Source organism: Mustela erminea, chromosome 11 (genome assembly GCF_009829155.1).
Source record: "Mustela erminea isolate mMusErm1 chromosome 11, mMusErm1.Pri, whole genome shotgun sequence".
Classification (NCBI taxonomy): domain Eukaryota; kingdom Metazoa; phylum Chordata; class Mammalia; order Carnivora; family Mustelidae; genus Mustela; species Mustela erminea.
In genome coordinates this window covers 101,591,078-101,618,379 of record NC_045624.1, presented here as the reverse complement: position 1 = coordinate 101,618,379, position 27,302 = coordinate 101,591,078, and the positions used below count along the sequence as shown (strand labels likewise).

General features: G+C 45.5%; 1 protein-coding gene across 3 annotated transcripts in view; it reads left to right on the top strand.

Moving 5' to 3' along the window:
- VOPP1 (VOPP1 WW domain binding protein) overlaps nucleotides 1-27,302 on the top strand; it is a 110,372-nt gene that overhangs the window by 48,130 nt on the left and 34,940 nt on the right. The window contains exons 1-3 of one of the 3 annotated variants that reach the window (XM_032304480.1): nucleotides 3,941-3,995; nucleotides 19,198-19,376; nucleotides 27,177-27,254. In XM_032304480.1, coding sequence (XP_032160371.1) covers nucleotides 19,264-19,376; nucleotides 27,177-27,254 — 191 coding nt within the window. In that variant the 5' untranslated portion in view covers nucleotides 3,941-3,995; nucleotides 19,198-19,263. Of the gene's footprint in view, nucleotides 1-3,936; nucleotides 3,996-19,197; nucleotides 19,377-27,176; nucleotides 27,255-27,302 lie in introns of those variants that run through there. The other 2 variants (XM_032304479.1, XM_032304481.1) reach the window with 2 other exon arrangements.

The following is a 27,302-nucleotide window of genomic DNA, read 5'->3' as shown; positions in this document are numbered from 1 at the left end:
GGATAATTTATGTCAGTGTGAGGATTACTGTTGGGGATTAGCAAGGATTTGTTCCTTGGGCTTATTTAGATCCTGGCTGAGTGTGGATGACTATATTTAGGAGAGCTCAGCTACATTTATAAATATCCGAGTCCTTGAGTAATAGATCACTGGGATTCTTCCCTGACTACAGATGTCTCATGAGCCTTTCCAGGCTAAATCTTAGATTACCCTCATTTGAGTTACTCCTTGAAATATGTGTTTCCTCACAATCCTGCATATTCTGCTGCTTTGTTAATAGTTTGTAAATTGTTGCTATTCCTTATGATCTCTTTGAGAAGTACAGGATTATGCTTATTACTACTTTCATTGTCCCCGTGGAAGGAATATTACACTGTGAGTGCATCGAGGGCCTACTGTTTGCCCAGACTCCTAGAGCACACTGGCTGTGGGACTGCCCGGTCAGTAACAGAGCAGCTGACCCGGACTTCCCTAACAGATATATTTTCTGTTTCAGTAGATGGTCAATCCTCAAAAACCCATGATAGCATCATGTCAGTAACTATGGTAGAATGGGTAGGCCTATTTTTGGGGTGGACATAACCCTGAAATTTTTTTTTCTTAGTTTATATACTTAAAATTTTTTTTAGAGAAGGGCTTATTTATTTTAGAGTGATTTTGGAAAACTTTCCTTGCAAATGTAAGGTAATAAATACATAGAAGTCGCCTCTCAAGGGGCTCGGAAGCACTGCTTCTCTTTGATGGTCTGCGATCACAAGAAAATGAGTCTTGGAAGTCATCTGTTGCAGGGAATTAAGAAAGCTTGATTCAGGACACATTTAGAGACATTTAGAGATAGAATTGTTGGCTGGGCCTGAGACTCAGTGAACTCTACTCTGGTCTGGCCAGGCACTCGATCGCAGTTACTTCATAAAGCCATCTTACAAATTCAGCACAGAAGGGAGTCTGTCCTGTTTTCAAAATAAAAAGTCTGAGGTCCAGACTGACTGGCACCATGGCTGGTACGTTCTCAGCATGAGAACCCAGCTCTCTAGGTTTTGATTCATCTCTCTTCTGTGGGACGGATCCGTCCATCCCCCTTGACTTGGGTGTTTTTCCCAGTGGACCCTAGCACAGTGCCTTTCTTTTCCCTGTCCCCCTACCACCCCTCTGCTTGCTCATGAGGTCCCTTCTGAGAGTTTGGGAATGCTCCAGAAACCCCCCCTTACTCATCGCTCACAAACTCCCATTTTGACCATATGGCCAAAGCTCCGGCTCTCTGGCTCTGTCCTGAATCCTGGTGCTTTTGCTAGATTTGGGGATTGGGATTGATAGGGCTTGGCGGTAGACTTCCACTTGGCAGAACCTGGCTCTCAGCCCCGGGTGGTTTGTAGCAGGGATCTTCCTGTCCACCTCCTGTCCTAGGGAACCTAATCTTCAGTCTTACCGTCGTGCTCTTGGTTGGCGTGCAAGCTGACTTTGACACCTGGGGTTCAGTTCACAAGCATTTAGTGAAGGAAAGGCTCAACGTGAAAATTCCCAGGACTTCATAGCCCTCGTTCAGTGTTCTCAGTTGGCTAATGAAATATGTGACTCTATGCTTTTCCTGTTATCTAGCTATAAAATGGAATAATACCCCATTTTACCTTTGGTGAAGTATATGGATGTGTTATTACAGTGTTAACATTCCTTACAAGAAGGCTGTTGTAAAAGTCCAGGTACCAAAAATAATGGGAAGTTGCCTGGACATTTGCACATTTCAAACTAATTTCAAGTAAGGATAAAATGAAACTATGTTTCAGTGGTAGGTAGCTCCGTTCTAAAGGTATTTTCTCTTCTGTTCAGGAAGTGTGGCCATAAAATTTTCCTTTTTTTTTTTTTTTTAAGATTTTGTTCAGATGTGTTTGAGAGAGACAGTGGGTGCGAGAGAGCACAAGCAGGGGGCGGGGGGACGGCAGAGAGAGAGAAGCAGGCTCCCCACGAGAGTGTCTGGGAGTTATGCTGTCTGTAATGATTCAGAGCTTTAATAGATCCTGTTGTAGTTCTGAAGCTCATACCTGCTCCCAGGGATTCCCACAGATCGCATACACGCCTCTGTGTATGTCACAGACCACCACCACGCAGGCAGCTGGGTTCTGGGCTCAGAGAGCACTGCCTTTCCCAGAGTCGGTCAGCCTGTTCATGGCAGATCTGGGAGCAGGCCCCCGTGTCTTGGTCAGCTTCTCTTTTCTGCTGTCCTGTAGTCATCGGACAGTTTGGGGAGAGTTGAATGTCTAGGGCAGAGAATGTGTGCCTATCTCCAGTAGTGACAGAGAATGAAGAAGAAACATTTAATATGCTACCTGGAAGAACGACCCGGTTTCTCAGCTTATAATAGAGGACTCTAGTGGAATGGATTGTAATTTAGGGCAGAGACCTGAGATTGCTCTTCCTTGCCAAAATAAATTGATTGCTTCGGCTGTCTGAACTTCATTTCTTGAACTGGGCAGGAACTAACGTAGTCTAAATTAAACTCATTTTCCATTAATAAAACTGGGTCACTTCAGGCTGCCCGAATGTGCTTCTGAGGGTCCTGAAGCACATTTTAACAAATGCAGTGTTTCCCGCTCTTTGCCTAACCCATCTGATTTAGCCAGTGTAACACATAGCATTTGCTTTCACCTTTCCCTTGGCACTCTGCTCGAGAGTTGGGGTCTGCTTCTGAAACTTCCTTAGAGCTGTCGGGAAGACCGTTGCAAGAGGGCATTGCCATATATCTGCTAGGGCCAGGAAAGGCAGAGAAAGGCTACCCTGGGGGAGAGAGGGCGGAGTGAGACAGTTAGTCCCTGCCTTGCCCAAAGAAGACGTGTTTTCATGATGCCTCTCCTTGTTTTCATGCTGGTAGCTTTGCACTATGAATATTTTGACCCTATTGTTTATACATAGGGTCCAGTGAACTGGATCATGAATGTGGGACGTCATGAATTAAAGAAAAAATGATAGCACAAGCTGAAGAATTGTAGACAAATTGTGTTCAGGTCCATGAGAGTGTTTCTGCTTGGAGCTCTCACTCAGCGCTTGGCCCACGTTCTCTCGGTTGCTGGAGGTGTGTAAGGTAGTCCAGCAAGGTCACATTACACCTGCTCTGCCCTCCATTATGTCAAGTGTCAGACTTCCTTGGAAAGCACTGGGGAGGCTCCTATTACCTGTTATCCTTCCGTGTCCTTCTCCTCGGTTGCTCCACCCCGGGAACGAGGGCAGGGGGCGCCACTATTGCTGGCAAGTGAATCCTGATTTACAAAGTCTGGCAGCTGTAGAGCCCCACCAGGAGATCAAAGATTTGAATGTGTCCTTTGGAATACATTGGAATATGAAGATCTAGAAATGTTAAAACTAGAAAATACCTTTCAAAAATGACGGTTGGGGGGAAATGGGGATATCTGTAATACTTTATTTTTAGCTTATTTTAGATATTTGAAGTATGGTACCATATGAATTTTTAAAAATGGATTGTCTTCAGTTTACTTTTTTAATGAATTGATTATGCCCATATATTTAGGGATATAAAGGCTAGAAAAATTATAGGGAAATAGATGTAAAATTAGCAAAATTAAAAAATCATTGTGGGGACGCCTGGGTGGCTCATTTGGTTAAAAGACTGCCTTCGGCTCTGGTCATGATCTCAGGGTCCTGGGATGGAGTCCCGCATCAGTCTCCCTACTCAGTGGGGAGCCTGCTTCTCCTTCTCCCTCTGTCCCTCCCCCTGCTTGTGCTCTCTTTCTCTATCAAATAAATAAAATCTTTTTTTAAAAGAAAGTCATCATGGGGGTGGATCTCCCTCTAATCCTTTTTTTCCCCTAACCCTCTGCTTTTCACACTTCAAGGTATATTAATTCATCCATCCTTGTGTTTTTTTGTCAGATCTTCTTAACAATATGCAGATGACTTTCACTGATAAAGTTTTTCTTCTATTTTCAGTGCACAGAGGCCAAAAAACATTGCTGGTATTTTGAAGGACTCTATCCAACATATTATATGTAAGTATTTGCATTTCTCTGTGGGTTTGATTCTGTGGTCATGTCTTTCTCTGGGCATTATTTCTTTCATAGGACATAGGACTGGTTATGGGATGGGGAAAACTCAGTTTGCAGAGGCCTTTGCCCTTGGTTTCACCTGTCTCTCCTCATGAACGTGCAGGCGACCTTTATAAGGACACTCAGCTGGCTCAGACCGCTTCCTCTGAGGACAGCACGAAATGCCAGGTTCTTTGTTTGGGAGACAGGTCCATTCAGACATAATTGGTCAAAGAGGGCAAGGTGTCTGAGCAGGACCGGAGTAAAACTGATTTATACAAATTTTCCTAGGCAAAGGGAATAAGTATAGGGGGAGTATGATTCTGAACTTGAGCTGCATAGGGCAAAGTCCTTAGGTCAGTTACTGTGAGTGTATGTGTGTGTGTGTGTGTGTGTGTATGTGTGTGTGTGTTGGCCGTGATCAGAAAGACCACCTGGCCCTGGGCCCCTCCCTAGTCAGGGGCAGTCAGCCTTTCATGGCTCTTGGCAGCTTATGATTCTTCCTGTGCCTGGGCCCCTGCCAGTGTTGCTCTAATTAAAGCATTATTGTGTTTTACCCCTATTGTTTTATGAGTGTGTGTGTTTTTTAAATGTTGGCTGAGTTAGCCACTGGCTGTGCTGCACCACCTGCCTAGGGGTCAGATTAACTCTCCAGGTTATCAATTATTATTTTTATTGTGTTTTGTGTTTTGAGAGGAATGACCGAAATCAGATTTTTCTGAAACGGTTATTTTTGGTAGTTAATTTTGTAAAACATGCGATCATTCAGTAGTGTATATAATCGTATTAGAGCAGAAACACTGTATATTTTAACATATAAGGAGATAGGACAGGAAATACATAATAGTAGCAAAGAATGTTATTTCTTAATTGGCCAAGACGTACATTTTTATTACCTGCCATTCTTGTGGAATTTCTGATCTGAAAGAGACCAGTATAGGAGGAGAAATGTTGCCTGCCTGGGAATGGGACATACCAACAAGCAAGGTCCTTAATGCCCCACATTGCAGGAGTCCTGGCAGAAGGCCTCTGCAGTGGCAAAAAGACAAAACCCACTTGGGAAATAAAGCAGCAGCATAGGGGCTTTAATTACAGAGTTGTCAGCTTGAATAAGCATGGCTATGAGAGAGCATGGAGATAAAATATTTTGGTTCTTGGATAATGGATATTCCTTGGTAAACTTTAGTTCTTTTTTTAGAGAGAGTTTGTGCCACCAGGAGGCATTGGAAAGGAGGAGAGAGGGAGAGGGAGAACCCTAAGTAGCACAGAGCCCGACATGAGGCTCGATCGTAGGACCCGGACCCAAATCCAGAGTTGGACTCTTAACCGGCCAGACCACCCAGGCGCCTCTGAAAACAGACCTTTGTCAAATTGTCTTGTAGATGAGCTGATGAATCATTTCCTGGTGGTTTTAAAAAATATTTATTTATTTATTTGGGAGAGGGAGAGAGAAAGAGAATGCGTTCAGGTGAGCATGGGGGTGGGGTGACCAGGAGAACAGAGGGGGAGAGAGGGAGACTCTTAAGCGACTCCCTGCTGAGCGTGAAGCCTGAGGCAGGCTCAGGCTCAGGACCCTGAGATCATGACATGAGTCGACATTGAGAGGTGGTCAGGAACCCACTGAGCCACCTGGTGCTCCCATTTCTTGGTCTTTGAGAGTTTGGGAGGTGGAGGTCATTGCTGTTCTTGGGTTTACTTGTTTTTTGTTCCTTTATTTATTTACTTACTCCCTCCATATTTGGAAAAGGTTTTTGTATCAACGGAGAACACAGAGATAAGCCCTGTCCTGTCTTTAGTGTGGTTTGTCTGCTGATTTTGTTTCTTCTCTCATCTCTTTACCAGTGGTGGAGGGGGTTCTAAAAATTAGAAAGGAAACTCACTCTATTACTCCAGTGCTGAAGCTCATATAAAAGGTAATAATAGTAACATTGAGAATTTACTATAGCCCCTGACATGAGTTAATTTCATTTAACCCACAGCCGTTTGAAAGCCCCAACCACACACACTATGACTTTCTTTTTTAATTGCGGGGAAACCCACGTAACAGAAGTCCCCGTTTCGAAGGGAACAGTTCAGCTGTGTATCGTCCATCCACACATGGTGAATCATGGCCTCTGTCCAGGTCCACACGCTGCAGCCAGGCCACGCACGCCACTCTTCACCGGCCTTTGGACCCGATTCCCGGTTAGCTCCCCCATGGAATGTGAGCGTGAGTGTTGACCTGGGCGTGTGGCATGCTCAGCACTGAAATCGTGTGTAAACACACATACCCCCAAGGCCGCGTGCCTCTCCTCGGTGTGCACATGGGGTCAGTTCCTCCACAAGCTGCGCTTGTCACTGTCCTGCGCCTGCGACGAGTTTCCCCACGGAGGCTCTCCCCGCTGCTTTCCATCCAGTGGGGCTGCTGAAGGACACAAGGATTGAGGGGACATGGTGTAGATGAATTCTCCTCTGTCCAAGCTTCTGCTGCTCAAGGACCGGTGTGCTGCCAGCCAGATGACAGGCCCAGGAAGATCACAGCCCTAACCAGAAGCACTTGGGACTGCGGAGGACACGGGCAGCAGCCCTGTTGCTCCCCAGAGCCAGCTCTCTTGGGTTCTCCAGGGAGACGGTGGTGCAGGTCAAGGTGAACTTGTATCTGGCTTGAGCTCACGCTCACTTGTAGCCTGGATGTCGAGATCTAGCATCCATGCCAGTGCTGTCCGGTCTCCATGCTGGAGAACCAGGCCTGCCTCACGATACAGGTTTAGTGCACAGGAAGCTCGAGGGGCTGCGATGGCCACGCCTCGTTTGTTCAGTCCCCAGACGTTCGGGGAGTGTCTGCCGACGCCGCTGTTGCCGGGAGACAGTGGCGTGGGTCGGGGAAGGTGCCTGTGCTCCCGGGAGCTGCAGTGTAATAACGTGTGACTGAGCAGTTGTTTTCGAAGCACCTTTAACATTAAATTTAAATCCCAGGAGTTAACAGATCTCACCTTCAAAATACACTTCTGGTGTGTTCTGCCTTTCATTGCTGCATAGGAGCCTTCAAAATAGGGAATTTCTTAAAGAGGCGTTGACTCCAAATGACGTCTTCCTATTCTGTGACAGGATTTTTTTCCCCTGCAGAAAATATATTCCAAATGATTCCTCTGTTTTGTGCCTATAATTTTTCATGGAATGCATTAGGGAGAGAACATCTAGTTTGCAAACTTGTTTTAGAGATTTTACTCGTACATTTGAAATCTGATTTCATGTCTCTCACCAGAAATCCCATATGGTACTCCTACTTTTCTTGCTTCTCTGCATGTTCCTGAATTTTATTCCAGCATTAAAGTTACCAAGCTAATAGAGGCTAATTTTTTAAGATAATTAGGCTTTCTCTATAGCTACCTAGATGTACAAAATTACCATTGCCTGTTTGGATTTCTTTATGCTAAATTATCTTTCTCCCACTGCCTTCTCCCTTCAGTCAATTTTTAAAATTTCTTTCATTGGTTTCTTTTTTTTTTTTTTTTTGACCTCTGTTGAGCTGGAAGCCTGCATACGTATGTGTACAAACAAAATATTCTCCTTGTTTTTGAAGAAAAAGCCCCTTTGAAATCCAAACAGAGGAACAACACATGTTTCAAAATTTTTTTTTCCTTTTCCCCTACCCTTTATTCTGCTACCTTTCTTATCTGCAGGCTGCCCTTTCAAAAGCCTTTCATTAAAACGTGCTTTTTTGACTTTGGTTCGGAGCTTCCTAGTATCTCCTCCTAGCAACAGTAGGATTTAAAAATAGCTGGGTGGTCACGTGGCCTCACCAAATCCCGTTCCTTCACTTTCATTCTCCTCTTAAATCGTTCTTCTACCAAGGACTTGCTCATTCAACAACCCCCTTTGTCTGCAGGGCCTAGAACAGCGTGTGAGCTGCGGGAGGAGGCCCGAGAGGAGAAGATAAGAGAAGGGCCCTGCCAAGGAGCCTGTCCTGGGGCCACGGCAGACACAGGGCCACAGGGATCTGATGGAGCACTCTCCCCTCCCTGTTTGTGTGGAGGCCAGAAAGCACTGCAGGCAAAGCCAGCTCACTGTGTACCGCCTGTTGTTGGCTGCAGAAAGTGCTAAGCTCCTTGTGCCTTGACAGGAGACAGGGGGCTGCTGTCCCGGCTCAGGTAGTGCGCCCAGTGCTCCTGAGTGTGCGGGGGTTGGGGGGGACAGCCAGGCAGTGCAGGGGAGGTGGGCTGGGCTCACCGGCCCTCATCTGTGCAGCAGCTCGGCAGATCATTCCCACTAGAAAGTGGCTGTGGTGATGGTGACTGCTGTACTCAGCTGTGGTCAGGGTAGACACTGCTGTGCGTGTCCCTAACATGTGTGTCACTAATGTGTGGTGTGGTGGCATTATGTCTCAGAGGGGCTCGGGATCTGTGTGCATAGATGACCAGGTGGGACCCCTAACTTTATATCCCAGGATTGCCACCCCAGAGGGACAGGAGGACTGGGTGAGTTCGGCTCACTGTGGGGCATGCTTTTGGTGACCTTCCCCACCTGGCTCCAGTACCTGGAGGTTGGCACAGGGGGCCCTTGGTGCCTGAGTGGGTAGCGCCTGGGCCGTAACTCACCCCTTCCTGGGCAGGGGATGGTGGGGGGGCTGCTGCAGACGATGAGCAGTGTCACCCCTCTCTACGAGAAGTGGCATCCTTTCTGCTAAGATTTGCAGCTTGAGGCTTGTCCCAGAGGCTCTCCCGCTGGCAGCCGCCATCCGTGAACGGATGTGTATCTCCGAGGGCGGAGGTGGGAGACAGCTTGGGAGGCAGAAGCAAGTGGAACACGTTCCAGTGCTGAGTCTGTGGTGGGGACACAGACAGGTAAGTTTCCAAGGGTGGGGCCAGGGACTTCGAGGCCTTCTCCAAGTTGACAGCAGTGGGACAGCCTCACATGGAGGGTTGGCAGGACCTCCTAGCCCCAGCTCGCCCTACAGGGGTCCCCAGGATGCACCCATGTTTCCATGTCTCCCTCAGACCAAGACAGAACAGAGTGTGTCCCTGAGTTTTCCCAGACCGCAGCCAACACAGGGCCCTCCACGACGTCAGGGGAATTGTGAGGGAATTACTGATAATTCAAAGACTAAAAATGACAACAGCTGACATGAGTGCTTACCCCGTGTGGTGCCCTTTCTAAGCTCATTATATGTGTGACCGCCTCCAGAAAGCTTCTGATAGTGGCCTCTCTACCTTTATCTCTTTTTCAGCTGAGGGGCGTGTGTCCCTCTCTGGTCCTTTGGTACCACGTGCCATCATCAGACTCACTGTTGCCAGAGTAAACCATCCGTTGTCTCCTCCTGAGACCAGGAGTCTGTTGAGGACAGAGGTCTGTCTAGCAGGCTTTTTTGTCTCTGTGCTGACACAGGGCCTGACACAGGGCCTGACACAGAAGGCATTCAGTGCATTTAGGAACCACAGCGAACGGTGGCCTCACTCTCGGAGAAGACAGGAGTGAGTCACTGCCACTCTTCAGTGATGGAAGACGTTTTAGGGACTGGAAGTCAAGACTTTCTCTAGTCCTGCTCTGCCATTAGGTTGCTGTGTGATCAGGGGCAAATCTGCTAACCTTTCTGGGTCCCAGTTTCCTATGCTAGGTAGGCTGCAAGGTCTCATCCTGCTCATTCTGGGACACCCTCCCGCTGTCTGTGCACAATAACGTCGAGCATAGGGAGTAAAAGATGAATGACCGAGTGCACTTATGAATTGTGGCGGAAGCAAGCCTGCAGACGTGGGCTGGATTTCAGCTCATTTAGTGTCTGCCCTTCTTGCCAAATACAAAACAACCACCTAATATTTTCTTTCAAAGGAATGAGTCATCTTTCTTCTGCGGGTCTCAGTATTGACATGGCAGTAGGAAGAAGATGTTAATCACGCGGTCAGCCAGTGGGATGGATCTTGGAGCCCTGGCTGCTCACTGTTTCAGATTTTGGGGTTCATAAGGCATCTTCCTTGGTGCTGAGCTGAAGCTTTTTGATAGTCAGGTACATGGGTGTTAATTCGGACAATGACTTTTTTCATTGGATTTTAAATAAGCCCGAGAAAACTTGTGATTTATGTGCATATTTCCTGTTCTATGTGAATAGAAATGAATCTAGTTATTCTTTCCAGAAAATCGAGGTTAGGTTAGAAGTGGGTTGTGTCTTCTTAACTAGACCTGTGGTTTTGAAGTGAGATAACCTAGTGGCCCTCTGGAGAGCTGGCAGGTGAGAAAGGTTTGATCCCAAACATGGTCCTTGATTTATCTATATTTTCTTAGACTACTAAGGAAATCTTAAAACTGTTCCTATCTAGTTTTACAAATAAAATAACTGGCATGAGGAGAGAGTAGGGCATTCACCCAGGCCTGTAGCTTTCTCAAGGGCCTTTTGCATTTGGTCGCATCTGTGACTGCCAAATGGCTAGAACAGAGATGCAGAGCATTTGAATTCTAGATGTTCCATTGATTACTTATTTTAGCTTTGGGTTCAGATCTAAGTACCACTGAAGGAGAGAGTGTGGGGAAGTTTCTCACAAGTCAGCCCCACTGAGCCTGGAAGGAGTCCGCACCAGGCCTCCTCGAAGAAGAGAATGGAAGGGAGCATACGGATGGAAAGTGTTTTGGCCAAATACAAAAAGGAAGACTGACTACATGATCAATAACGGGAGAGTGGCCATCACGGTCACGCGTTAAATCTTCTAACATCTATTGAGTACGTGCTGTTTCCACACCACCACTAAAGGAGGAGGGAGTGAGGGGAGGGACGGTGGGAAGGGAAGATGAGGGAGCCAGGACCTGCCACCAGGAGTTCACGGTCCATGGCTTAACAGGCAGCGATGTGTGCCCAGCTCCGCGCAGCTTGGGCAGAGGCCGTTCCTTCCAATACTGCTCTTTCCTTGCTCTTGATTTTGGCCGGGCCATTTTCAGGCCCTATTCCTGAGTCTCCCACTGGAGTATGGCAGCTTCTTTTAAAGCACTCACATTACTCTTGTTTATTGTGTCTCTCTGGGTGCATTTATCTGTTGTGAATAATTAATGGTGTGAGTGGACGGAGTGTTTCTTGCCGACGTCAGACCAACAGCCCAGAAAACAGGCTTTGTAGAGCCAGAGCCAGGCCAGGCTGGGCCACCTTACCCACCTGCTAGAGTTGGAGGCGCCACAATCAGTTCCAGTGGCTCCGAAACACACGGCCACCTCTGCTGATTAGGAGGTGCTGGTGTGTACCGCCCCTTCCTGTTCTGTTGTCAGACCCCAAGTCTTTTGGAAAGCTCCCTCTCTGCCAGGTCAGCTGGACTCCATGTGCCCTGCTCTCTTCCCTGCAGCACTGGGAACTTGAGGGATGTGCAGAGTGGGAAGGGGTGGTGGGGGTAGGGAGAAGCGCTCTTCCCTCCCTGTGCATTGCCCTGTGCACCCCTTTACCAGACCCTTGCTGTTCTGCCACGATGGAGCAGCTGAGCATAGCCTTTGCTTAGCCGCTTGGGAGAGAAGGTGTCTGGTCTAGTCTAGGGACAGATATGCTAAGGGAGAATTTTTCTTCTTTCTCTCTTCCTGTTGTTGGCCTTATCAAGGAAGATTTTTGGTGTAAGGTAGAGGCATTTCCTTGTCCTCAGAGCAGGGAGAAATATTTCCCTGGTTATCCACCCTTAAGATATTAATGTTTGTGCTCTCCCCTTCCCCCTCCAAGTTCATATGTTGAATCCTAACCCCCAAACTTGATGGCCTTTGGAAAGTGGTTAGGTCATGGGGACTGAGCCCTTGTGAATATTTTTATAAAAGAGGCTCTAAAGAGATTTCTTGTTCTTCCCACCATGCAATGGAGGACAAGAACATACCAGCTGTGAACCAGAAAGAGGCCCCCCGCTCAGAGAACTTGATCATGATAATTGATCTTGGACTTCCCAGCCTCCAAAACTGTGAGAAACAAACTTATGTTGTTTATTAGCCACCCAGTCAGTAGTATTTTGTTATAGCAACCCAAATGAACGAAGACAACCCGAAAATGTCATGTTTCTGTATATATTGTGCAACTCGATTTTTGAGTGTCCGTATTGTACCTGGTCTTCTAAATTGGTGTACAAAGCAACCTCAATATTTTCCATAATACAGAATATTCCCAGGGTGGGGGATGTACCATAATTCACACATTTCCCTGTGATCATTGTACTTTCAGGTAGTGTCCGTCCGTCCTGTTTTGTTTTTACCATTAAGGTCCAAATTTCATTCCTAATTTTCTAAAATTTAAAGCAGTACTCATAAATAAGTTCTTTATTGAAGTAGAGTTGACAAACAGTGTTAGATTAGTTTTATGTCTACAGAATAGTGGTTTGACGACTATGTTAACTGCTGTGCTCACCACAAGTGTAACGTGGTTCTCCCATCTGTCACCATACAGTGCCATTCCAGGCCACTGACTGTAGCCCCATGCTGTGCCTGTCGTCCCTGTGACTTATTCATTGTTTAACTGCTATACCATCCCCTCTACCCAGTTTTCCCATCCCAAATCCCTCTCCCCTCTCAAAACCATCAGTTTGTTCTCGGTATTTATGGGTCTGATTCTGCTTCTTGTTTTTGTTTGTTTGTTTTGTTTTTTAGATCCTACATATGATGAAATCATGTGGTATTCGTCTTTCTCTGACTTATTTCACTTAGCATACCTTCTAGGTCCGTCCATGCTGATGGTTCTAAATAATGCTGCAGTAAACAGAGAGGTGCATATATCTTTTCAAATTAGTGTTTTTGTTTTCTTTGGGTAAATAACCCGTAGTGGAATCACTGGATCATATGCATATGGTAATTCCAAGTTTAAGTTTTCGCAGAACCTCCGTGCTATTTTCCACAGTGGCTGCACCACTTTACATTTCCGTCAGCAGTGCATGAGAATTCTTTTTTCTCCTGTCCTTGTCAACACTTGTTATTTCCTGTGTTTATGATTTTATCCATTCCGACAGGTGCAAGGTGATATCTCCTTGTGGTTTTGATTTGCTTTTCCCTGGCGATGAGTGATGTAGAGCATCTTTTTGTGTGTCTGTTGGCCATTTGTTTGACTTCTTGGTAAAAATATCTATTCAAGCCTTCTGCCCATTTTATAATCAGATTTTTTTCTTTTCTTTTTTTTGGTGGTGTGCTATAGAAATTCTGTATGTAGTTTGGGTTTAACCCCTTATTGGATATATCATTTACATATAACTTTTCCATTCAGTAAGTTGCCTTTGCATTTTGTTGATGGTTTCCCTGGCTGTACAAAAGCTTTTATTTTGGTGTAGTACCAATAGTTTAGTTTTGCTTTTCTTTCCCCTGACAGGAGAAACATGGTTGGAAAAATGTTGCTAAGGCCAACATCAAAGAGATTATTTCTTGTGTTTTCTTATGGGAGTTTTATGCCTTCATATCTCACACTTAGGTCTTTAATCCATTTTGAGTTTATTTATCAGTACGATATAAGAAAGTGGTCCAGTTTCCTTCTTTTGGATGTAGCTGTCCAGTTTTCTCAACACCATTCACTAAAGAAACGGTCTTTTTGCCCATGTATATTCTTGTCCCCTTATAGATTAATTGACCATATAAATGTGGGTTTATTCCTGTGCTCTCTAGTTTGTTTCTGTGCCAATACCATACTCTTTTGATTATTATTTGATTATTATAGCTTTGTAGTATATGTGGAAATCTGGGATTGTGATACCCCCAACTTTGTTCTTTTTTTTCTCAAGATTATTTTGGCAATTTTTTTGTGTCTCTTTCATGTCTTTGTTGGTTCCACACAAATTTTAGGATTATATATTCTAATTCTGTGAAAAATTATTGGTATTTTGATAGGGATTGCATTGAATCTATAGGTTGCTTTGTGTAGTATAGACATTCACTATTAACTCTTCGAATTCATGAGCATTATATGTACTTTTCATTTTTTTGTGTTGTCTTTAATTTATTTCATCAGTGTTAAAGTTTTCAGAGTACAGGTCTTGGACTTTCTTGGTTAAGTTTATCCCTAGATATTTTATTCTTTTTGGTGCAATTGTGAATGGAACGTTTTTTCTTCATTTCTCTTTCTGCTGCTTCATTATCAGCATACAGAAATGTAACATATCTGTGTATTAATTTTGTATCCTTCAACTTTATTGAATTTATTTATTACTTCTAATAGTTTTTTGGGGGGCGGCATTAGGGTTTTCTGTATATCTACATATAACTTCTTTACTTATTCCTTATCAATTTGGATGCCTTTTATTCCCTTTTCCTGTATGATTGCTGTGGGTAGGTCTTCCAGTACCATGTGAAATAAAAGTGGTGAGAGTGGACATCATTGTCTTCTTCCTGACCTTAGAGGAAAAGCTCTCAGTTTTTTACCATGGTGTATGATGTTAGCTGTGGATTTTTCATCTGTGACCCTTATTATGTTGAGATATGTTCCCTCTAAACCTACTTTGTTGAGAGTTTTTATCATGAACAAATCTTGAATTTTGTCAAATGCTTTTTCTACATGTATTGAGATGATCATGTGATTTTTATCCTTCATTTTATTAATGTGGCATGTCACATAGCTTCATTTGCAAGTGTTGTATCATCCTTGCATCCCTGGAATAAATCCCACTTGATCATGTATTGAGTGTGGTTTGCTAATATTTTGTTGAGAGTTTTACATCTGTGTTCATCAGGAATACTGGCCTGTAGTTTTCTTATTTTGCAGAGCCCTTGTCTGGTTTTGGTGTCAGGGTAATGGCTGACCTCATAGAATATATTTAGAAGCTTTCCTTCCTCTTATTTTTTTGGACTAGCCTTAGGAGAATACAGTGTTTCATAGAATTTACCTGTGACTCCATCTGCTGCTGGACTTTGGTTTGTTGGAGTTTTTTGATTATTGATTCAATTTCATTGCCAGTATTGATCTGTTCAGATTTTCTGTTTCTTTGAAATGTCAGTTTTGGAAGATTGTATGTTTCTAGGAATTTGCCCTTTCTTCTAGATTGTCTACTTTGCATATGATTTTTTAATAGTAGTCTTTTATAAGCCTTGCATTTCTGTTGTGTCAGTTGTTACTTCTCTTCCATTTCTGGTCTTATTTATTTGGATCCTCTCCCCACTTTTTTTTTTTTTTTTCCAGGAGTCTTGCTAAAGGTTTGTCGATTTTGTTTATCTTTTCAAAGAACCAGGTTTTTTTTTTGTTTCATTGATCTTTTCTGTTCTTTTTAGTTTCTAGTTCATTTATTTATTCTCCAATCTTTATTATTTCCTTCCTTCTACTGACTTTGGGCTTTGTTCTTTTTTTTTCTTTCCTAGTGTCTTTAGATGTAAGATTAGATTATTTATTTGAGATTTTCCTTATTTCTTGAGGGAGGCCTGTCTCACTATAAATTCCTCTCAGAATTGCTTTCACTGAATCCTAGAGATTATGGACCATTGTATTTTCATTTTTAACTGTCTCCATGTATTTTTTATTTCCTCTTTGTTTTCTTCATCAACCCACTTGTTATTTAATACTATGCTATTTATTTTCCATGTGTTTGTTTTTTTTTCCCATTATTTTTCCTTGTAATTGATTTCTAGTTCATACTGTTGTTGTCAGAAGAAATGCAGTATATGATTTCGGTGTTCTTCCATTTGTGGAGATTTATTTTGTGGCCTAACATGTGAGATATCCTAGAGAATGTTCCATGTAAACAAATTTTTAAATAATTCATTTGGTGGTAAAAATGGATTTGAATAGACATAAGGCTGTTCTTTTTAAAATTCCATTTAATAAGATATGTTAAAAGATTAACTGAGGCATATTAGAATTCTTGAGAGTTTATTTGAGTAAACATCGATTCAAATTGGGCAGTCTCATAATGGAAGTAGTTAGGAGCACTGCACCAACATGTGCTGGCGGCAAGGATTTTATAGAGAAGCAAAGCAAGGAAATTATTTAATTGGCTGTGGTTTAAGTGATTTCATTATTTGAGAAACCCTAGCTCACTGTTTGTGAGTGGTTGTTTTTAACCTTGAGGCATTTACAGGAATTAACTCTGGCTTAGATTTTGGTTTGCTTACATAGGCTCTAACGCCACCTCTGTCTAACGGCCTCCTTGTTTGATTATTTTAACAGATGTTTTGTGTATTTCAATGCGGATTCTGCTCGGCTGCATTATATAATTCATGGTATTGCCTATCTTATCATTCATGAATGCAGACGGTTCTGAGTTCTCCACATATCTGGTCCCAGGAGTTTGGAGAAGGGATTTTTGTGTGCCCCACCACTCAATGAACATCTTTTAAAATACTGTATCTTTATGTGCTAGAACTTACTTTTGTCGTGGGATGATTTTGCACAAATAGAATCGTGTTAGCAAAGTTTATGCTTATTTTATATTTTAATAAACACTGTGGGACTAACCTCCCGTATGTTGCCATGATATAGTCAGCCAAGAGTATAGCAGACACCTGTTTCCAACCATCCTCACCAGCACTGGGTGCAATGTTGTAATCAGGGTACCCTTTGTACCCTGAGTTCGTGTTAGTTACTGTGCTATTCCATTTGAGGGAGTCTCCTTTCTATCGCATTGTCACTTCCGTGTAAGGCAAAACACTTACAGTGTGCCAGGAACCATGATAGTCACCTGGGCAGTACCTAAAGGAATGAGATAGGATTGCTCTCAAGCTCAAGGTCGAGCGTGAAGGACAGATGCTATTAGTAGCGAACAGTAATGCTGCATGTGATAGAGCTGTATAAATGGAGATACAGGAAAGGGGGGATCACAGTGTGTGGGGTAGAATGAAGGGAAGGCATTAGCGAAGACTTCACAGGACTGACCTTTGAAGGGTGAAGAGCAATTTCAGAGGCTCTAGTGAAGGTGTAAGATATGGAAGTAGGAAGATGCATCAGATATTTGGGGAACTACAAGCCTAGGGTTTAGGGTGCCTGGCAAGTGTCGGGAGGTAAGATGGATAAAGAAGGTGAGGCTCGGGGGTTAAAGCCTCTGTCTTAGGCTCAGGTCATGATTTCAGGGTCCTGGGATCGAGTCCCGCATCGGGCTCTCTGCTCGCGGGGAGTCTGCTTTCCCCTCTCTCGATCTGCCTGCCTTTCTGCCTACTTGTGATGTCTATCAAATAAGTAAATAAAATCTTAAAAAAAAAAAAAGAAGGTGAGGCTCGTTGAGAAGGGTGTGAGTGGTTGAGACTTCCTTCTGCATGGTGCATCCATTGGCCTTCCAGAAAGCTGGCAGGACATTTCAGGGGCGAGAGGTAGAGACTAAAGTGAGGAGTTTGTTGCTGCAGTTGGGGCAAAATATGGAAGGTCTGACTCTGTGAAGAAGGAGCAAAAGAACACAGTGGTGGACTTAAATAATATTTCCCAGCAGGTGTGGGGAAAAGGGACCCCATTACTCAAGAGATTTCTAGTTGGGCAGATAGTGAGAGAGACCATGAAGAGAGCAGGTTTAGGGAGGCATTTAGAAGAGGATGTCAGCTCTGTGCATGTTGAGTTCGAAGTTCTTGCAGAACATCCTGGAAGCGTGGGCAGTGGAGGCTTTGTTTTTGCAGCTCTGAAGGAAGTCCGGAGATGGAGTAGAGAGTTAAGAGCTCTGAGCGTGTGAATAACAGTTAGCCAGCTCAAGTGAAAGTAAAGAGGAGAAAAGAAGCCAGGTGTCAGCCTGACTCTCACTTTCCTGCTTTCTGAGCTAATGGGTACTAGAATCTGTCTGTTTTCAAGATTTTATTGGCAAATGATATCATTTCATTTTTATTTTCCATGCCTGTGTGTTTCAATAAGATGAAAATTATTATCAGATTTAAATTCTGTAAGAGTATAGGAGAACTTCTGTTTTTCATTTTCCATATTAACTCATTATTCTGGCTGGAATTTTAGTTTCTTGATCTGAGAGCTAACCCAGTGGTACAGGGAATAAACCCTTTGTTTTTCAGGATAGACTTGAATAGAACTGATTTTAAGTGATGAGCAATTTGCTGAGAGGAGAAACTTCTATCCCAGAAACTCAAGGTTAGGGTCTCCAAACTTGGGAGTCAGCACAGGTCAGAAGTAGCTAAAGCGTCTCAGCTCAACTCTGGGTGCACCTGCTCTGAGGCAGCAGTGATTCAAGGGCTGGAGGGCCAGGGAAGGAGCCCTTTGTAACGCATTAATCTGTTAATTTTAGAACTTATGGTAAGCATGGATAGGATTTTCTCCCAAAGTAAAAGTAAAGGTAAAAATTCCCTAGGTAAATCCCATTGCCACCCAAAGTATAACCAGTTCTAATTTTTCTAAGTTTGTGATGTTTTCTGTCTGCTTAGGAAGCAAGCTGAGATTTTAAAAGGGCAGATGGCAAAGTGGAGGCTTCAGGAGAATCATCTAGAAGAGATTTTTAAAGGAATATTTTGTGATCGTTTACAACTAATTAGGGTTTGCCCCTCTAATGTCCTGTGAGGTTGGGCTAATTTGTTCAGAGACCATAGGACTGGGAGATGTGTGACTTGACAGTGGGCCTGAGGTTCATGGGGACGTTTAATAGCCTCTCACACAATAGCTCAACAATGAGACAGGGAATTCTCATCTAAATAAACAGGCCAGGTGGGTTCGTAACTGGTGCAGGAACTGTACTTATAAAAGTATGATTAATAAAATACCAACATGGAAGGAAGGTCTCCAATGGAGTTCACCACTTGCTCCATCCCCCGTACATTACCACTGATTCCAGTGATAGCGTGGAAGGCCCGCTGCAGCAGTCATACTCACAGGGGGTAGGGAGAGGTGGTCTTGGATCCTTTCTTTCTTCTTTCCTTTCTAAATGCGTATGTAATTCCAATACTGCCTTTTTTTTTTTTTTTAAACATTTTATTTATTCGACAGAGAGAGGCACAGCGAGAGAGCACAAGCAGGGGGAGTGGAGAGGAAGAAACAGGCTCCCCACTAAGCAGGGAGCCCGATGTAGGGCCCCATCCCAGGACCCTGGGATCGTGAACTAAGGCAGATGCTTAACGATTGAGCCACCCAGGCGCCCCATAAAACCGCTCTCTCTCTGTCCAGACAGTGATCTGATCTGATTGGCCAGCGTCTGGGGTTGGTACTGCGCCTGCGTTGGGCTCGTGCTCCGGCTTCTGCGTCGTGCTCCGCTTTAGCGTACACCCCGGCCCACCCCCTACCATTCCGTGCAGCTTGGCCAGGAATCGCTTACGTAGCAGCGTAGGTTTCTTTTTTTCTCTTCGATTTTCATCTTCCGGGCAGCCCGTTGGACTTTGGGAAGACTTCTGTTCTAGATTTCAGCGCTGAGGTGTGGAAAGGGCCCGCTTCATGCTCAGCACCGAGCCGCCGCCTCCACCTGACCTTGCTGTGGCTTTACCGGACGTAGCGCGTCACTTCGTCTGCTGCCCGGTCGTGCCGACGGGAGGAGCCCAGGGGGCTGGGTATGTCCATCATTCCTGGGTCCCAAGAAGACTTGACTCGGAGTCTTCATTTAAATGACAGAAAACTGGAAGGACTCGTGAATGCTTGGAGCGAAGAATGAGGTTCCAGAAGCTCCCGACTGGCTGGAATGCTGGGCCGGGTTTCAGGCATTGAACTGCAGATCACTCTTAGATCGGCATTTAGACCGCCCAGCCTGCAGCGCAGGGTGGGAAGACACAGCTTCCGGACTGAGAAAAGTCTGGACGCTTTAGCTGATGGGTCGTCCTCTCTCCGCTGTGCTCCGTGGTTGCCGAGAACGTTAGCGCCGTCTGAGGCTGCAGGCAGTGTAAACGCGAGAGGGAACGGACGTTCTTCCAGAGGGTGGGGAACGGAGACTGTCTGAAAACTGTACTGAATACTTCCCATACTTTCCGGGCGGACAGAAGACTCTGGAAACCACGGGGATTCTTTCAGACACTGACAGGGCTACTCATTCTGTGAGGGCGCGGGAAGCGGGATAGGCCCAGTGAGGGCCGGTCGTGGATTCCGAATGAGGAGGAATGTCTGTCCCGGTGGAAGGCTGGTACGCAGGAGATCCTGCCGGAGGGAGCGGACAGCGCTGTGTGAGGAAGCGGGAGTCCATCACGGGCTGTGGTCAGAGGCCACCGTCCTCCCTGCAACTAAGGCACGGAGCTCTTCAAGCTCTTATAAGGAGGTGGGCCAAGGAGATACCCCAGGGGCATCGGGTATACTGAGGATTGAGTTGACCTCTGCTCTGTGCCCCCAGAGTTTTACTTACCTCTTGGAGTTCTCTCCAAATCTTGTAAGACTGTGTTTAGTTTTTCCAAGGAGTCTAGTTTCTCGCAGATTATTGAGGATTTCTGATGATGCTGAGTGTATTTCCTGATTCTGACTTGGTAAGTCGTCTTCACGCATCTGCCATGTGCTTTGCTCTGTGGGAGCAAAGAGAGGGTGATAAAAGCAAGATAAGAAACAAGTCTAGATATCAAGGTACATAAAGTATGTAATTCGGGAGACCAGACCACCTGTCAGACTAAGAAACTTGGGATTGAACAAGAAAAATATGTTGTACTGGCAGAACTTAAAGGGAAGGGAATAGTTTGCTGAGACTTAATCCAGCAGGTAATGGAATAGATTGGAATTTTAAATGACACGATGTTGATGGGAAGTTACTTAAAACAAGTTTTTTTTTTTTTTTTAATTTATTTGACAGAGATCACAGGTAGGCAGAGAGGCAGGCAGAGAGAGGAGGAAGCAGGCTCCTCGCTGAGCAGAGAGCCCAGTGCGGGGCTCGATCCCAGGACCCGGGATCATGACTTGAGCTGAAGGCAGAGGCTTTAACCCACTCAGGCACTGCAAGTTACTTAAAACTCTGAAGTTGTCATTTGTTAACCATGCTGTGTTCTCTGTTGAACACTAAAAAAATTGACAGACCCTACACACTCCAGCTATAGACCTCCACTCTGAATGCTTAACTCATATTTTAGTTGTTTGGCCAGGTGCCGAGATGATCTTCCATGAATCAGTTTAAATATCAATGACCATTTTACGCCACATGAAAGAGTTAACGTATCAACATCTGGCCATTTTTCTTTACTACAAAGATTCCGTGACTTCATTAACATGGGGCATTCCCTGCTCCATGAGATTCTGCTCTTGAGACTCAGACTCAACAGCTAAGGAAACGCATGTCCAGTGGCCAGACTGCCTTCCCTCCTGGACGGTGCCAGGTGTGATGTGTGCTGACTTCTCAGACTCCTGAAACTCCCGAGGGCTCCATCCTGTTACAGTCGCATTTAATCACTGTTGTGACACATTTCTAAGTCCAGTCTTAGACTTCCTTTTACATTCTGTATCCTCAGGATCTCAGCTCCTATCACCGGACACGAGAGGCTGAGCAGTCTCATTCTGTCTCTGTAACGTGCTTACTTACAAACTCACACCCCCCTCTCTGACCTCCTCAGAAATTATGTGTGGATCCTAGGATACAGTAGAGGGGATCTGGCTCACAGGAAGCACTTCCAGCGACCCAGTGCTGCTGAAGTACATGCTGTTTTCGCATCTTTGAAGCAGTTGTGTATGTTTTGGTGTCCTGGACTTACAATTAGTTATGTTGAGGGGTGGATGTACTTAAGCAATGTTTGTTCCTTTCTACTGCGAGTCTGAAAGGTGACACACAGGGTAGAACAAGAAGGAAAATTCCATCTGATTTATTCTGCATCCCGTGCAGTGAAGGTAGTGGGCCTTGTTAGTCTTCAGCGGTCTTTGGGAACATCAGTGCCATTTTGGGCTTGGGCACTAGGAGCACTGGCCCTGATGTGTCACATGATGGCTTACTTAGTATGCTGGACCGCCTGCTAATGTTTCCCACTTCTAGTTCAGCTCGGTGTGACACTTAACTTTCCTCTTACAATCACAGCTGTTTGGAACACCAACACGTGTGTTCTTGAGGCCTCCAATTTGCCAGCAGTTTCCCTGGGAAAAAAGTAGCAGGAAGAAAGTGGGTAAAAGTGTCACCCCACGGGTAATTACATGCTCCTTCAAGAGGCTGGCACCCATCAGCGTCGACACTTGGAGCCAGTCCAGGACCGCAGATGAGCCACAAGTAGGCCTGGAGTGAATGGGTCTGCCGCGAAACAAGGGAGCATAAAGCTTGCTCTGTTTTGAGAAAAGAAAGCAGATAATCAGTTGACAACAAATATTTACTGCTAGCGTTCCAAATTGGGATCCTGAAAAGTAAGAGCTAGAGCACTTAGATGTTGACTCTTGCCAACAGAGAGTAATTTGAATTAGGAACTCGAAGTCCTTACACTTCCGTCTTGGTTCTCAGGCTGAGGGGAGTGTGTGTGTGTTTAGGGTTTGAGACAAGAGGCTTATAGAAGTTCATGTCTTAAGTGTTTTTTTCTAACCTGGGAAATAGGATGCTGTAGGGGCTTAGGGTTCAAAGTACCAAATGCTTGCTTGTAAGTATAGCTGGGAAGGAGAAGCATTTTTATCAAATTCAGCTCCTGAAAGATGATCCATTCACCAGATGTTTATCCCTTTACCTGCTTTCCTTTTTTATACCAAGTTTACGTTTACCAGAATTGGATGGACTCCCTGAGTACGGCTTCAGCTCTGAACCGTTCCTCGAGGCAGCTCTAGTTAGAGTTAGAGGCAGAGCCCAGAGGGAGGGACATGGGAAACACTGTGGTGGCAAAGGCAGTGGAGCAATGGAGAGATTAACAGTCTCATTCCTCCTACGCTGCAAATATGTGCCATCTCTGTTCTCTACCTCCCACAGCCACCTCCTGCCCCCCTTCAGGGGGGTGCTCGTAAGTAGGCACGTGGGCGGGGGCGTCCCCACTTGAGAGGTCTTTCATGAGAGTTGCATCTTCTAGAATTTGATCACCGCAAGGCATCTTTCAGTAGAATTGGTATAAAAACGCAACAGCCATTTGACCAGTGTGGCACCCAGGCAGAAGTCACGGGGGACCTGAAACAGACCTTAGCCCAGCACCATTGACAGCAGGATGTAAGCTTCTGGTTGGACCTGAACACTGCCCTCAGCCTCCCAGGAGGATGAAAGAAGCTCATTTAGATACAACAGAAACCTGAGCTTGTCCACTCTTGGAGCTTACACAACAGAAGCATTGAAGAAATACCCTTTTCTTGCGTTGCGACCAAGTACACACATATCTGTATGGTGTATATGTGAGCGAAGGAGAAGTTTCACAGAACAGTTATTATATGTGACACCCTCTGATTTTTTAAAATCAATCTTTACCTTTATAAAACAGATATCACAACTTATGTGATTTCACGACCCACTAGTGGGTCACAGTAGTTGAAAAACACGGTTCTGATGTATAATATTGTGGGAGCATTGGTAGTCCTTTCCAAGTGAACATCATACTTTTACCTGATATCATATCTTACTGTATTATTTCTATCTTTTATGATTAAGTGAGTAATTGTAGAGAGTTATTGACACAGGGTGGTATAGGCATTTTGGAGAATCTTTGTGGTGAATATACAGTTCCAAATTAAAGCTAGAACCCCCACAGGCATTATTGAAAATTGGTTGCTGAGTTTCAGCCTGTAAGCTCTGTCCCCAGGACCTGCTGCCATTTGCCTGAGGCTTCAGTGCTTGGCTCACATTGTCTCAGTTTCCGTGGTCTTGCTGAATATCCTTCCTCTCCCTCCCGCTTCCTCAGGGCTGAATTTGCCCTCTGGGATTGGCTCACCACAGTAAACTTCACCTTCACCTTCTACATTTTCTCAGCCTCTTTTGCTAGTTCTCAGGCATCCCTTCACTGCCCGCTTCTCTTTGTCCCTTCCAGTTGGTTCATTCACAGGAGCTAAATGGTCATGAAATCGGTGTCACTGAGTATAGTTACCACACACCATCGCTGGGATGGCTTGGTCCATAGCAGCTTATAGAGGAGGCAAACCAAGTGGGGACAAAGTCACTCTTTGGTAATGAAACACTCAGTATTACTCAAGAGGCAGTGTCTGTGCCAACACTTTCTCAAAATGCCAGCCAGGTCCATTCTTAGCTTTCGCAGATTGTGCCCTGGACTGAAAGGAGGCATAATATCCCGGATGCTTTGTTTCCTGAGCTTCTTTCAAAGCTGAAGCTAATAACACTTCCCTTGTGTGTGGGTGTTCTGCGTGTTCAATGAGAGAGTGGTAGAGCTGGTAAAGCCAGACAGAAGCCCCTGCCATGGAGGAGCTTTCCTTCTAGGAGAAAAAGACAGTGGTAAAGACACTTGCCCTAGTGTCTAGGATGTAAGAAGTGCTCCTTACCTGTAACCTTTGTTCTAATTTGGATTCGTGTTCTATTGCTTTGTAATAAATTACTGCAAAGTTAGCAGACTGAAATTATGTACATTTATTATAATTCCTGTAGATCGTAAGTCTGGGCACAGCAGCCACTAGTAGGTCCTTTGCTCTGGTTCTCACAAAGCTGAAGTCAGGAGTTGGCCGGGCTGTGTCCTCATCTGTGGCTCGGGGTTCTCCTGCAAGTTCGTGCAGGTTGTTGGCAGAATTCTGCTCCTGTGGTTGGCAGGCGGGAGTCCCAGTTCCCTTGCTGGCCGGTTGGTGGTTGCACCCGGCTCCTGGAGACCACCCCCCATCTCCAGCACGTGGCCTCTTAACACACAGGAGCTACTTCTTAAAGCCAGCGGGAGAGTCTTAGATTACATACTACCTTGTGGTATGTGTGCATGCGCGACACACACACACACAGACACACGTACTGGTTACCCAAGACCATTGAGATTCTTGAGGAGGAGGGCACCAAGGAGTTGCTGGAGATAGTGCTGTGCATCACGTGGGCAGAGTGTGTTGCTTGAGTGGTACTGGGTCCTTGCTGGTCCAGCCCTGGCCTGGATCCCCTGCCCCCCCCGCCCCCCGCAGCCCCCGAACCGGGCATTTCATTTCCTCTCATGTTCTGTGCTTAACTGTTCTTTTCCACGTGCACCCGCAGTGTCTGTGTGGCTAGGACTGGAGCCAGCACTCCTCCACCAGCACTGAGGGCTCGTGCCAGCCCAGGTCGTTGCCAGGCTGGATTTCTGCGTGGTGTCTGCTCAGGTGTCCCCTTCTCAGTGAGTCATCCCGGAACACCCTGTTGGAATTTGTCTTACCTGCCACCCCCTCTCCCTTGCTTTCAGCCTGCCAGCTGCTACTTTCTTTTTCACCAAAGTAGAACTTGCTGCCATCTAACACAGTTCGTATTTTTCTTCTTGCTTGTTTATCTTTCTCTCCTAGAAAGGAAGCTCCTCCGTGACAGGGACTTCTGTCTGGCTTCTCATTGCTCCACCCCCCAGGGTCCAGCACAGAAACACGTTTCTAGTAGCGCCTTGGTGGCTTTTTGATGGATGCATAGGTTGTAAGAACCAGCAGCATTTTTTAAATTGTTTAATTCAAGTATAATTCATATATAGTGTTATATTAGTTCCACGTGTACAATATGGTGATTCAACAATTCTGCACATTATCAGTGCTCATCGTGGTAAGTGTACTTGAAATCTCCATCACCCGTCCCCCTTCCCTTTGCCTGTCTCCCCTCTGATGACCACCAGTTTGTTCTCCATAGGTCAGAGTCTGTTTTTCGTTTGTCTCTTTTTTTCTTTGTTCAACCAGCAGCATTATTTAAGCAGACACTTCGGTGCTTTCCTATTTGTTGGTTGATTAAAGCAGGTTAAACAGATCACCTTCTGTCACCAACTTATGGGAGCATCTCGTGGCAGTCGTAACGAGTTCTACCTGGTACATACAAGTCCATGTCTGTGGGCTGTGGGAGAACTGGGTGGGAAAACATCTGTGTCCTGTCGAGAATGTGTGTGTGTGAGGTTCTGGTTCTGCTGGTGGTGGTGGTTCAGCAGGAGTCACTCAGCTCAGTTGGTCCTTGAAATGATGGAGGATTTAGCAGCAGTCGGGGCTGGGGAGCTAAAAAGACAGATGCAAGCTCTGGGAGCCAACTAAGGACAAACAGCACTGGAGCGCAGGCTTACTGAGTTTCACTTAACTCCTAACTCACCATCTTAACTAGTCTTCACTTATATTTCCTAGGGAGCTATTTTCTACACATTTTTCTTCATTTAACAAGTCAATTTGTACTGGACTTACCTACAAATTCAGTGTCTAGGATCCGGAATCAAATTCTAGCATCATTCAAAGTGCTGTATTGCTTCCCAGCAATTTTCTTTTAAGAGAAGAAAACTGATAGGAATGTAGATCACAGCTCTATGACCATGTAAAGCGACTAAGAAACAGCCCACCTTGCTCCTTTTCCCCCACCCACGACCACTTGAACTCACGTCACTGGGGTGAAAGTAGCTCTGTAAATTCCAAAATGCGAACCAAGGGGCTTCAGCTTTCATGGTAGTCTCTCTTTTCCACAAAAAAGATTGGGGGGGGGGGTGGAACAGTAAAGGAAGCTAACTTGACTCTTTAGAGTCCACACTGAGTCCTGAGGCCCCCCGCCTCAGGCACCGGGGAGGGGACAGCCTCAGCAAGAGCAAGGACAGCCCTGTGAGTAGATTGGAGAAGGACAATGGCTGTAGAACTTACAGCGGTCATTTAAAGAGGTCCTGCCAGGGCGCCTGGGTGGCTCAGTGGGTTAAGCCTCTCCCTTCGGCTTGGGTTATGATCTCAGGGTCCTGGGATAGAGCCCCGCATCGGGCTCTCTCCTCAGCGGGGAGCCTGCTTCCTCCTCTCTCTCTCTGCCTGCCTCTCTGTCTACTTGTGATCTCTGTCTGTCAAATAAATAAAATCTTTTAAAAAAAAATAAAGGGGTCCTGCCTTCCCCCCCATTTTACTGGGAAACTACAAAAACTCCGTTATGGGAAACTGAGGCTCACAGAGGTTGAGTAACTTGTCAGAAGTCCCACAGCCATCAGGTGGCGAGACCAGGACTAACCCTCTGTGCCGTCCGACTTCATAACTCACGGGACTTGCCAGTGCGGGATGCCCCTCTCCTGCCCCTCATCATGGCGGGGGTCGGGCTCTGAGTGGGACCTACAGAGCATGAATGCAGGACTGTGGTTGAGTTTCCTTCCAGCTGCAGAGTGGGTGGGTTTCCTGTGGGTCTTTGGTAACGCCTCACCAGAAGGTGGTCCAGCACATGGGGATGTGGAGGCAATATGGCACTTTGAAGGATGCCGGTTGCATCTATCTCAGTACTTTTATGTCTGGGCGTCCAGACTGACAGCAGTCGGTTCCGTCCTTGGCCCTGAAATCGGCCTGGATCTCATGCTGGTTCTGTTTGCCTTCCCAGCCTGACAGTGAGCAGCCTCTGCCTCTCTCTCCTGCAGATGCCGCCCGTACGAGGACTGCTGTGGCTCCCGGTGCTGCGTGCGGGCCCTCTCCATCCAGAGGCTCTGGTATTTTTGGTAGGTCTCAACTCTTCCTGGTCTCCAATGCTTTGCTCTCCCTCCCGC